Genomic DNA, 13,039 nt, shown 5'->3' on the forward strand with positions numbered 1-13,039 from the left:
TATAGCCAGCTCTCAATAGCCCCCATCACCTCTGCAGAACTGAAATTAACAGCAGAGAATCTGGACAGGAGTCTGTCATGCAAATAAAATACATCTTTTTCTCTTCTTGCTTTAGTTAATTATTAATAAAACAAACTGCATGATATTAACTTATTATAATTATAATCATATAATAAATTATTCAAAATCTAACAATGTGTCCGATCATAATTTCTGGATAGTGTTTTTAACACAGAGACATGTTCGGGAAAGTGATGTTTCTCAGCTTAACTGGAACATTTTATATCATTGTCATAGATTGTACTAATAGGAAGAAAGTTTGCTTATTAAAAAGAAGTCACTCTTCACTCTCTTGATCCCAATTAAGCAGTAAACTATAACAGTTTGAGCATTTCTGCACCACTGTTGCACCTCTTGTATATATTTTGGCTTTGTACCTTCATGCACTTGAGAAGTACACTCACTAGAAGGCTCCCTGATGTATGTTCTTGCTTTTATGATATGGCTCCTTAAAACTGATCGTTTACATTTGCAGAAAGAAAAAAACTTTAAAAACATAATTTTAAACTATTTATTGTAACATGGGCACCCATTCTGGAGTTCTTAGTGGGGAGTAAGTTACAAACACCCTTATCTACATTTTTTTTTTAAATTTCATCTAACTACTTCTTTTAAAAAGCTCTTGAATTGTTCGGTCTCTTTCCTCCCCAGGATACCAGAAGTCCTTTCAGAAACAGTTTGTGGCCCTTTGACCATTTGCAATTTCAGTTTAACTACTGAAAAATCTAAACTGAGCTTATTAAACAGCCCCTGATTTAGTTCGCTATAACAGAAGGTGAGAATTGAAACTAGTCAGAGATACAATCCAAAGCATCTCTAAAAGAGAAGCTGGTCTTATAGTGGAAATTAATAACTACTTCTTTCCTACTTCATGACACTCCCAAGTCAGTCCCCCTTCAACCCAGCTTCTTTCTTTCTTTCTTTCTTTTTTTTTTTTTTTCTTTCTTTCTTTTCTTCCTCCAGCCCATCTGCTGAGAGATTAACTAAATAAAAGTTAAATTTAGAGTAGCTTTTGTGGTAGAGGTGATTTGCTTTTTAAAAAATTAACCAAAATAGGGAAAGTAAGGGGGCAGCTAAAATCTGCGGGGAGGCAGCTACTGCATAGGGGGGCGAATGGAACACTAGGAGGAGACTCAGATTCCATTCTTAACTCTGTCACTGACTCACTGTATGACCTCAGGAAAGTCACTAAGGCCAAATCTGCAAAGATGACTTCTATTTTGGGTGCCTCCATTTTTGGGTGCCCAAGTTGACGTGCCTACAGGCAGATTTTCAGAGGTGTTGAGCTCAGAACTCCCACTATATTCAATATAGATATAGCAAAAATAGAAGAGTTTCAGAGGTAGAAAAGAAAATCATTAGTGAAATGGAGAGACTTCCGTATGAGGCGATATTGAAAAGACTGAGACAGTTCAGTTTAGAGAGGAGAGGAATAAGAGGGGAGATGATAGAAGTACACAAAATAATTCATGGTACATTGGGTGCACCTATTTACCTTTTTTATAATACAAGACCAAGGGAATTTTCAATAAAACTGAAAGGCAACAAATTTAAAGCTGATCAAATGGGAAAAAAATACAATGCAAAATTGACCAATGGAACTCATTACCACCGTAGGATTCAGACTAGGATTCTAGGATTGAAAAAAGGATTAGAGCATCATAGTTACATTAGATGTGATTAAAAATAAGAGAAAGAAGCCTTTATGCTTCATGGCTGAAACAACCACTAACAGACTAATTTACTGCCTTATAATTTCATTGAAAGTCTTCATATCTTTATATCACGCAAAAGGAGAAATAGGAGTGTCTGAACTGTCTACTCTATACTATTCATTATTTTATAATTAGTTTATAACTTAAATGTGCTTTCTCTGTGCAAGTTAATAATCCTGTATTAGGCTAAGTAAACTCTGAGTCAAAGCCCAAATAAATTATTACTCTTTATTATTTGTACTACAGAGGCCCCCACTGGAAAAGCAGCCCTATTATGCATAGGGGCCTTGAAAAGCTTATAATCTAACTGGACAAGATTGGGAGAAAAGAAGTATTATCAAAACCCACCTCCACCTCCATTTTACAAATGAGGAACTGAGTCACAAAGATCTTAAAGCAAAATACTTAAGCATTTCCTTAAGTCCATCCATACTCAGAAAGTACTTAAGCATCTGCTTATGTTCCATTATATGAATTAATTTAAACACACATTTAAAGTTAAGCATGTACTTATATGTTTGGGTAAATTGGGGAGTAAGTGAGTTGCCCAAGGTTACATAGGAAGTCTGTGAAAGAGCTAATAATTGAACTCATATACCCTGACTCCCAGTCCACTGTACCATCCCTCCTCTCTTATTTCCTTGGATGTGGTTCTGACTGAGATAACAGAGAGCACTGTCATGTTAAATAAAATAACAACAACAACAATAATTATATAACAATTCATATTACTATAGGAAATATCTAGTGAGTAAACATTTATGACACAAAGTTTGTTTTCTCATCTGAGTTGAGGAAATCATGCTTGGAGGGATATGGAGGCTGGTGTTAAGAGCTTTGAGCTCTTCTGATGAAAAATGCTATACAAGAGCTAGGTATCATTATTTATGATGAGTTTAGGGGCAGTCGTGAATCAGAATGCATGGTCCTGCACACTCTCGTCACTGAAAGCCATTGTAGAAGTGTGAGTCTGTAACTGTGCAGCAACTCCACAGTGTGATTGGCTGAGATCCTTGCATTTCAGTGTAACAGCCATTATTAATACCTATGTTACTGCAGAAAAAAGGAACATAACTCTGTTGCCATGACAACAGTGAAGCACCTTAATAATTAAAAGAGCAATTAGCTGGCTTGTTGAAAAGTGGTGACTCAGAACATTCACTAGATACTGTGTAATTAGGGAATTGGCTTAGCAGAGTAAAAGTGCTACTGAGCTTTGGTTCCCACTGAGAGCAATCTTACAGCTGCACTGTTTTATTCAGTGACACTTAAACGCAATGACTAGTTTCATTGGAGGATATTATAAGGGGAGTGGGGAAGGAGTGTGTGTAAATGCTTTGAATTTTGAAAGGACTCTGGCAACTTAGAAATTACAGTTGTTCGAAAAATGTTACCTACTGGTTTTACAAATACTACCTCAGTTTATTATAAATTCAAGAGAGCTGAGAAATTTTTTTTTTTGTATGTTTCCGGTTTGCTTGCTTTGTTCTTCTGACAGCAGTTTGTTTCACAGTTTCCCCTGCAGAGTGAGATTCTCCTGTTGTTGTTTGCGTAGGTTTTAACATACAATAGGGAGGAGAAATACATTTAAAAAAAATGTGTGATTGTAAAAAAAACCCAAAATTTGCAGGCAGACTCAAGGATACCTGAAACTATATTTAACTTATTTTTAAAATTTGATTAGAGTTCAGTTTGCGGGTTTTTCTCTGATGCAAAAAGGTTTGTGATCAGAAGTGTGTTTTATTCATCTAAATTACAGGTTTGAAATACCTGGATTTCCTGTAACCAGTTCAAATCGAAATTATGGTTGTATTGAGAAGGCTGTGCCCTTCACTGAACACCGCTATGGTATCCAGAAGGGAAAATGTTCTTGTTAATTATTTAATGACTGCAGATTGCCCCCTTGGTGCAGCACTCAATGGATCCACAGCAGTTTTGTGCATTTTGCAGCCTCTACCATACAGCATAAATAAGAATATTTTCCATGAAATTAGTCATGATAGTTTTCAAATGGACAATTTGCATTCCTGATTTAAAGAAATAAACAGACAGCTGTGACTCCTCTTGGTTTTAGCATGCTGCACAGTTGGGGACTAAGCAATCATGCATTTACATCTGGTATTAATAAGTAATAGATTGTGGAAACAAGAGGAAATTCTGACAGTTAAATTGGTTCTTAATGGTAGCTAAGTATAAATATACTCATAGGAATTATCTATGAGTTTGTTACAGCACAGCTTACAAAGGTGTTAATATACTAGAAAATGTTTATAATGGTAGAAAAATAAAATGGACGTTTAGGTTACACTGAAGTCTGCACCAGATTAAATATAGTAAGTATATTAGCCTACATTTTATACTACTGTAAACCATATAATAGGCCGGATCCTGTTCTTCTTGAAGGCAATGGCAAAATTCCCACTGTTATTGTAGACAGCATAGGGCCTTAATTATTATGAATGTGCTATTCTGCAATCTAAGTTATGAGGTATTAAAATAATTTATTTTGGTATCATTAAGTGAATTCATCTTCTGACACACTGTAGGGTGAATAGGAAAGCAGGAAAAATGGAACATAAAAATGTCTAATAAAGCTTTAAATTGTAGAACAGCTAGAATTAAATGTTAAAACACCAGTGGAGAAGCCAGCTATAACCTCAATCCTGCAAAGATTTAAGCAAGTGTGTAAGTTTTTGCAGGATCAGGGCCTATACTGGCAAAATGCTACATGTTTGCCTGGAGGCCTAGGACCTTATTGTCTTTTCAGATCTCACAAATTGAAAAGTGTTGAGCCTGGTAAATACTGAGATGGGAAACCTCCAAGGAATGTCCAAGAATTATAGGAAGTGTTGCAGATGAGTGGTGGGTGGTACTTTTTCCTGTGAAACAACACTGTACTAATGCCCCAGCCATGGGTCAGTGTTAGAGTTACTAATTTATGAGATGTAAAACTGAAGTCCTGATCACTTCTGATTTTTTTTTAAAAATCACATGGTCCTTACCATACACACAAAGGTATTCATTTACAATGATGTTTTAGCCTTACTGAAGTTCGGGGAGTCCTATAATTCCTATTGCAACTTCATGTGCACATTTTTCAAAACAAGGCATGTATTGTATTGCTGGAGAATTGGGACCTTTGGGATAAGAAGTTTCATTTTCATGTAAAATGATGTTGTATGATGCTAATGGTAATTTTCCTTTCAAGATTGGTTTTCCACAAGTGTTACAGGAATCTTTGTTTTTAAACCTAAGCTTTGATTTGTTTGCAACGTTGTTTTCTATTTTTATTTTGGGGTGGAGGGGGAGCCCATACATTTTCATGGAGATAATCCAAGCTAATTTTTTGTGTGTGCAGGCACAATTCTTTCAGGAGGCACTTGCCAAGGCAGATGCAAGTGTCCAGTGTTGATTTTAACATGGGGACAGATCCAATTTTACAAAGGGGAGAGACAACAACCAGCATTGGGCGAATAAAACCAGAACTCTACAAACAGAAGTCTGTTGATTCGGAAGGCAAGCAAGAAGATGTCCAAATCTGTGGGAAACTCAACTTTACTCTCCGGTATGATTATGAAAATGAACTCCTTGTTGTTACCATTGTCAAAGCCTTAGAGCTACCTGCGAAAGACTTCACAGGAACATCAGACCCCTACGTTAAGATTTACCTTCTTCCAGACAGGAAAAAGAAGTTTCAGACACGGGTTCACAGAAAGACTTTAAATCCTGTCTTTGATGAAACCTTTCAGTTTCCTGTAGTCTATGATCAGCTCAGCAACAGGAAATTACATTTCAGTGTATATGATTTTGACAGATTTTCTAGACATGACATGATTGGGGAAGTTATTCTTGATAACTTTTTTGAAGTCTCTGATCTCTCCAGGGAAGCCACTGTGTGGAAAGACATCCACTGTGCGACCACAGTAAGTAATGTGTCCCAAAAGCGTTCACACTGATGATATTTTCGTTTCTCCTTTGTACTTTATGCAAGCGTATACTGTCTATCAGCATAGACTGGGGGGGAGAGGGGAAAGAGTTGCCAGTCTTTTCTTTTGAGCGTAGAAAATAAGATGCTTGGGAAGCCAGGAAATGTAATTAAAAAAATCTCTTCTGGGAGCATATAGTTACTCTCATAACACGCTATACAAATGGAAATTAGGTTTCTTAAATCAGTCAAATAGCCCTACATGTCGCTGTTTAATGGGAACAGTTAATATTTTCCTATTAGCAAAACATATGTACATTTCCACTTTGTCCTTCAAAATGTTCACGTACTAACATGCCATGAAGCCACCATGGTGGTATTAACGGCCTTTCACATGTTGGAATCTAAATGAAAAAAGTGATGGAGGTTAAGATGGTCCAGTGTCTAAAAGGATTTCTAACAGCTGTCCCATGCACATGGTTCCCTATATGAAATATCTACTTATTATTTGTTGCTAATCTCTACTGTAGTCGCTTCATGTTGATGGCGAGCAGAAGGCTATATGGGGGAGAGTTTGGAAACAGAGAACTGGTTTATTGTTTCCAGTGAGAATTGTACCCTGTAGAATTCATCTGTGAACAGTAGCAAATAAGTGACATGCTACAACTACTAGGAAACACTATCTCCCAGCTTTATCTTTACTAACCAGAAGGCCAAATTCATCTTTTTCCATTTGGAATCAATAGATGGTTTCAGAAAACAAATCAGTTTGGTTTTCTCTAAAATACTCCACTGTTCATAAGGAAACTTCCTGTTATCTCCTTGTACTGCGGTATCTAAGTCGCTCTGAGCCATATGCTTTCATTATGCTTTTTCAGTATGAGGTGGGCTGCTGTCAGTGCTGCACCCAAGATTTACTGGGTCTAGGAGACGAAATAGTAGCAGGGTTGTTCCCTCACAGGTGGGAGCGCTATGCCGTTCTCTATGTTTTCCCCCTTTCTCCCAGAGGACTCACCCCCTTACCTTTTCTCTGTCCCCCATTTATTATTTTTCTCCTTCCCCCTTCACATTGCTGGCCTTGCCTTCCTCCTTCTGTTTACTGTTTTCTCCTTTTCTCTGCCCTCTTTTTACTCCTTTTCTCTCATATATCCCCTTCTCTCTCTATCCTCATTTTTGTTCCTTTCCCTTAATTTTGTTTTTACCAGCCCTCTCTCTCCCCTTGATTCTGCCCCATTTTTCTGTCACCCTCTTTCATCTTTTCACATCTCCCCTCATTTGTGTCCCCTGTGGCCCTGTTTTTCCCCATTCCCAGTTGGCCTTCTATTTTGCACCCTTTCCATGAACTCAGAGTAGCCAAGGGCTGCTCAGGGCTTCATTTCACTCTCTCTCCATGCTGCCTAGCACCCCCATAGCAGTCACCTGCTGCTGACTCTCTTCTACAGCTGCAGCTGCTAAGGGCATCACCATTTCAGTCTCCTGTCACTTTTGCATTTAGTGAGACACTATGTTGCTCTATAGAGCAGTGCGACAGCTCTGACCCACCACTACAGGTACCGATGAGTACCAGCGTCTCATGCACAGGACTGGAACGACGGTCTCTGCTACCTCCACTGTCCTCCCTGGTGTCAGCCCTGGTTGTGATATTGTGTACATTTTAAAGGTTCATAGATAACATTTAAAATATTTCTTGGCTGAATATGAAATTGTTTTTTTACAATCTTCTTACATATCCTCTTGAGCCTATTATTTTATTTGTAGAAGCCCATTTTTGAAGGTTGGCCTGCTTCATGATGACGATAATGCTTTGCACTGATATAGCACCTTCCCTCCAAGGATCTTGAAGGATTTTTCAAACAGTCACTAATTGTACAAGTGTAGGATGGTTTGTTCTGTTAGCTCCATCTTCTGTACAATAACCAGTGGAGTAAAAAAATAAAAGATTTAAAAAATCACCCATATGCATTTTAATTATTTCCTCCTAAACGAAGTGATCAGCTTGACTGGAAGTCTAAGCAAGAGCTGGGATATTGGGGTGAGCTCATGCAATTTTCTTAGAGGCATGGATTGGCCGTGTTACAGACCACAGGCTACTAGCACAGGCTACAGCAGTCATGCCTCCTCTCTCATGTGGGCTGACAACTTCTCTTTTCCTTTGCGCTGACAGGTCAAAGCATGGAGTGGGGGCCAGAATCACCCTCCCCTTTTCTCTCTCCCCCTCAGGGCAGGCATATCTGGGTACTGCGAAGTTCAAGTGGGTGGTAGTGCTTGAAGGTTCTAGTTTTTGGGTGCAGCTGAGCGGTGCAAATCTGAGTAGGTTACAGCCATCTACTTTCTTTCTGATCATAGGTCCGGTACCAGTGCCTCTCATGAGTTAATGGTCTGCCAAAATATTTCTCTGGCTTAAAAAGTCCATGAAACAGTGGATCTTAAACATGGAACGGAGGGACGAGCCAATGGTTAGGGTGCTAGCCTCGGCAAGGCCGTAATTAAGGCGGGGTGAGCAGAGCCGTCGCCCAGAGCACAAAACTGTGGGGTCAGAAAAATGGAGTGGAAAAATGGCCCAAAAAACCTGGGGAGGGGGTGAAAATATGCTTGCTCACCCCGGGCACTAAAGTGCCTATTTACGGCTCTGAGCCTTGGATCTGGGTTCAATTCCCTGCAAACTACTTGGATGATGTTGGGCTTAGTCTGTCTATCTGCCTCAGCTCCTCGTTCTGCAAAATAGAAGTGATAGTATGGCACAGAGGTGTTGTGAGGATAAATGCGTTAAAGATTGTGAGGAGCCGATGTTGTGGTAATGGGGGCCATTTGAGTACCTAAGGTTACATCTACACTGCAATTAAACCCCCCTGTCTGGCTCATGTCTGCTGACTTGGCTTTAAAATTGCAGTATAGACATTCGGGCTTAGACTGGTGCCTGAGCTTTGGGACCCTGCAAGGGGCAAAAGGGTCGCAGAGCCCGGGCTCCAGCCCAAGGCTGAACGTCTACACCGCAGTTTTACAGCCCCGCAGTCCCAGCTCGTGTCAATTGACACAGACAAGCCACAGGTGTTTAATTGCAGTGTAGACGTAACCGTAGACGATAAACTAGCATGAGTGTCACCCTAGCTAATACATTTGGTTTAGTATATTAAATATGTGAAAGTTCAGTTAGTCATACAAACGGGAAAAAGAAAAACGCTCATTTTAGCTCTTTTAGCTTATCTAATCGGGCATTTGAGACCCACACTGCTGCTGTTGCATCTGACAAAGTGGGCTTCTGCCCACAAAAGCTTATGCCCAAATACATTTGTTAGTCTTTAAGGTGCCACAGAACTCTCGTTGTTACACGGCTGCTGATTTCACATGCAAATCTGACTAAATTAAGTAGAGAAAATATCAGACTATAATATCTGAATAAGTCCAACATCTTCCTCTTGATTGAGGAAATAGTCATGCTGTCAGCAGCAAATGGGACTCAAATGGTCCTTTAGACATTAAGTGGAATTACAGATGAGGTACAAATATCAGCATCTCTTTAAGTTTCCAGTGAACACTCTGGGCTTAAAACTTCACTATTCCTTTTGGAAATCCCAGCTTTCCATTGGCATAGGCCCTGGTCCAGCAAAGCACTTCAGCACCTATTTAACTTTCATATGCTTTGACTTCAATAAGTGCTTTAAGAATTTACTGAACTCAAGCCCTATGCCATTGTTGTTTAATTATTATTATTTCTGCTAGGTTTTGAGAGATCTTACATTTAAATGTTCACTGGTCCTTTAGACCAGGCAAAAATGCAAACCTTTTATTAATCTTCTTGGACTTCTTTCTGAGCAGACTAGAATGTCGTATCAAATGGTGCTACTGGGAGAGACATGCTAATGTGCATGTGGTTGAAAATTATTGTTGTTCTTGGCTTCTGACATTAGTACAACTCCCCTCAGCACAGAGGGACAAAGCCACCTAATTACAGTGCTTAGTTTACTGTGTTAGTATCCTATTTGGTGTTAATGTACCACTCTTTTACAATTTCACATCATAAGTGTATAGTTTAGGAAGGAGCAGCTGTGTTCTGAACTTCAGTCACTCAGCGAGGAGGTTATACCTATAAGCACAACTTTACTAGAACAAATAGCCTGTTTCTTGAGTGGCTGAAATATTTTTATAAGCCACTACCAGTGAACACATGAAAAATAAAGTAATTTACAGTTATGTATAACCATTTTGGGATTTTATAGACTTATTGAATCTTTGAATTATTAACAACAGTTTTTCAGAAGTTGACTGGGTTATTTTTACTGGCAAACTAAAACTATACTCTACTAAATCATTAACATATACAATCTTGAATGCCATGAATCTACCATGAACTTGTGTTTTGGATTGTTTGGGAGTTTATTTGAGCTATTTTATATTCTTGAAAATCAGGTTAGTTATAATGATTTCCAATACTTACACTGCAGAAACTGTTGGGGCCAATTCTGCCCTGGGTGAAGCAATGCTTAAGTGGATGAGTTGGGGAACTTATGCTCTAAGAACCTATTCAAAAGTCTAGTGAAGTCAATAGTAAGATACCAAAAGGCTTTGGATCAGGCCAGTAAAGTCCATAAGATTTGTGTCATGCCTTGAGAAGTAGGCGCTCAAGCTGACTCAGCAGACATTGAGAGTAAACTTTGCACCATGAACAGGTTTTTTTTTCTTATGCACTGTGCTGCTCCCTTTACTGCCATGAATGTAGAATGAGAAAAGCAATGTTTGGTTAAGTGAATGTGCTTTAGTGGAAATATATTTACACCAGAAGCTGGCCTTCCCAAATTAGTGATCAGAAGATAATTTTGAAAATTGAATATCTGGAGCAGGAATAAGGACCTTACTCAGCTCAGACTACTCCAGATCTTGGGGAACGAGACACCACCCATAGACATATTTCTCTGATGCCTCCCCCACATCTCTCCAATGTTTTGGACTGTATTATTTGTTTTGTGGGGTTTACTATCTCTGGCTCAAGGGTCTGGGCATGCTTTCCAGTACATAGGAAGCATGCCTAGAGATTTACTGACACTGTAGGTAACTGGGAGCCAACCCTAGGTCTGGATCTGGGGATTGGTGCAACACTCACCAAATACAGGGTGAGTGGTATCTCCTCAGGCTTTCAAGCCCTCCCAGGACCACCTCCCTCCTTACCTCCCATAGCCAAATATTCATGTCCTGTTCTTCAGTAGAGTAAGGCTAAGAATTCCCTTAGTCCCTTATTCTACATGAAAAGATTCCTACTTGGGGATACGATTTCTGGTGGCAGAGCGCTCTTGGTTCTAGCAGACAAAGGCATAACTGTATCCAATGGCTGGAAACTGAAGCTAGACAAATTCAGACCAGAAATAAGGTGAACATTTTAAGAGTGAGGGAATTAACCATTGAAACAATATATCTAGCAATATGATGGATTCTTTATCACTCCAAGTCTTTAAATCAAGATTGGATGTCTTTCCAAGGGAGAGGCTATGGTTCAACCAGGAGTTTTGGTTTGCTGTAGGAAATACTGGGTGAAATTCCATGGTCTCTGTTATGCAGGTCAAACTAAATGGTCCTTTCTGGCCTTAAAAATTATGAATCTATGAATTACTACAATGACTGGGTTTTTCTTGCTCCTAGTAGTAAGCTGCAGCCATTTTACAAATTTTGAAATCCAAGTTGTATTGATTAGTTCTGATTGGAAAAACAGGCCACCTGTTATTGTTCCCTGATTGGATTAAAATAACTTTTAGAAAGTAGTGTCTGGTAGTGACTGTTTAGGAGTTTCATTAATAATATCTGATATTCACTTAAAGTTAACCTGTTGCCTTGAACGTTCCTGTTTGTAAAATCATTGCCCAAAGCATTAACAGAAAGTAAACACTGGAAAAACAATTTTAGTAAAATTTGAGCAAACATTTATGAAAAAAATGTTGAAGTATTCACCATCCTCTAAATAAAACAAAGTGAATAAATATAAATTAATCAGTCCATCAGTACCTCCCCTTATTTACTGAAATCGTCACTGAAATAATAAAACACTGGCTTGGTTTGAAATGGATCAAAGTTTTAAAGAATTTATAACTTAGCACTGATATTTATGTAACACCTTTCATTCTGGATCTTCAATTAACTTGAATGTAGTTTTCCTGGCTCACTGTGTTGTTCAGCTTACTGCCTCTCATACCCCCCCCCCCCCCCACACCCCCTCTCTCCAACTATAATGGACATATTCATTTGCGAAAAGATAATGCATAAGTTGGAATCTTCATCCAGTCACAGAAATTTTATAATAGATGTGTAACAATATGTTATGTACAGAAGATAATTTTTTAATACTTGCATTAATTATACTACAGAAAATATTAATTTTATTATGTCATTTTCTCTTGCAATACACAGCAGAAAATAGCTATCTACAACATTGATACCTAGGTAATATTTACTACACATAGGAAAACTGAGGTTTTTGTATTTATTAAATAAAATCTATAAGAAATTCAATGCATTTTGCAAGCATAAGGTTTTACTAATATGTACGTACAGCTGTCAGTTTAGAGATGGAGGACTTCAAAGATTTTATGTTAAATTTCTTAGTGTCTATATATCAATATATATAATTTGATAGAAAAAAAAATGTCACATTAGGTTCCCTGCCTACGTGTAGAATTGTAAGTTTTTAATATAAAGAACTGAATTTGGATACCAGACTATCAACAGGTAGAGGTATGCTATATAGTGGTCTCATTACAGGACTTGGAGCAAGAAACTTTTGACTCCTAGTCCAAGCTACAACAATGACTCCTCTGTTCTTGGATAAGTCACTAATATTTCTGTGTCAAAGTTTCCCCATAGGTAAATTGGAGATAGTAATGGTGCAAGATATGAATCCTTATAGACACCATATAGCAAGTGAAGATTAAAACCAAGAGCTAACATATATTTCTCACAGCAGTGATATGAGATTAATTATTGTTTGTAAAGCACTTTGAAGATGAATAAGTGCAAAGTATTATTGAATAGGGTGTAGGTATTTGGGTACCAAATTTTTTTTTAAGTAAGCATTCACATTTACTTCTCTCTAGATTCATTCAGTCTTCAGATGTTGTCCTTGTAGTTATGGACGGAGGCTAACGGACATGCCGATGTTGTTTGAGCTATTAGCAGCTTTTAATACCAGCAAGCGCTGCCTTCAGGGCAAAATGTAAGATCCATCTCCTTGGCCCAGCTTCACAGAATAACACTAATCTCCAAATAGAATAACTAAGTCAATAGATGATACTGGGAAGGAAAAAAGGAAAGAAATTTATGTGCACGGAATAAGGGGAGAAAACAAAATATCATCTGT

General features: G+C 38.3%; 1 protein-coding gene across 1 annotated transcript in view; it reads left to right on the plus strand.

The window, feature by feature from the left end:
• SYT10 (synaptotagmin 10) overlaps positions 1-13,039 on the plus strand; it is a 49,546-nt gene that overhangs the window by 15,179 nt on the left and 21,328 nt on the right. Inside the window, exon 3 of the mRNA XM_067536077.1 lies at positions 5,134-5,698. Within this exon, the coding sequence (XP_067392178.1) occupies positions 5,134-5,698 (565 nt within the window). The remainder of the gene's footprint in view (positions 1-5,133; positions 5,699-13,039) is intronic.

This window comes from Emydura macquarii, unplaced genomic scaffold (genome assembly GCF_026122565.2).
Source record: "Emydura macquarii macquarii isolate MOO-44397 ecotype Brisbane River unplaced genomic scaffold, CSIRO-AGI_Emac_v2 contig_3530, whole genome shotgun sequence".
NCBI lineage: Eukaryota > Metazoa > Chordata > Testudines > Chelidae > Emydura > Emydura macquarii.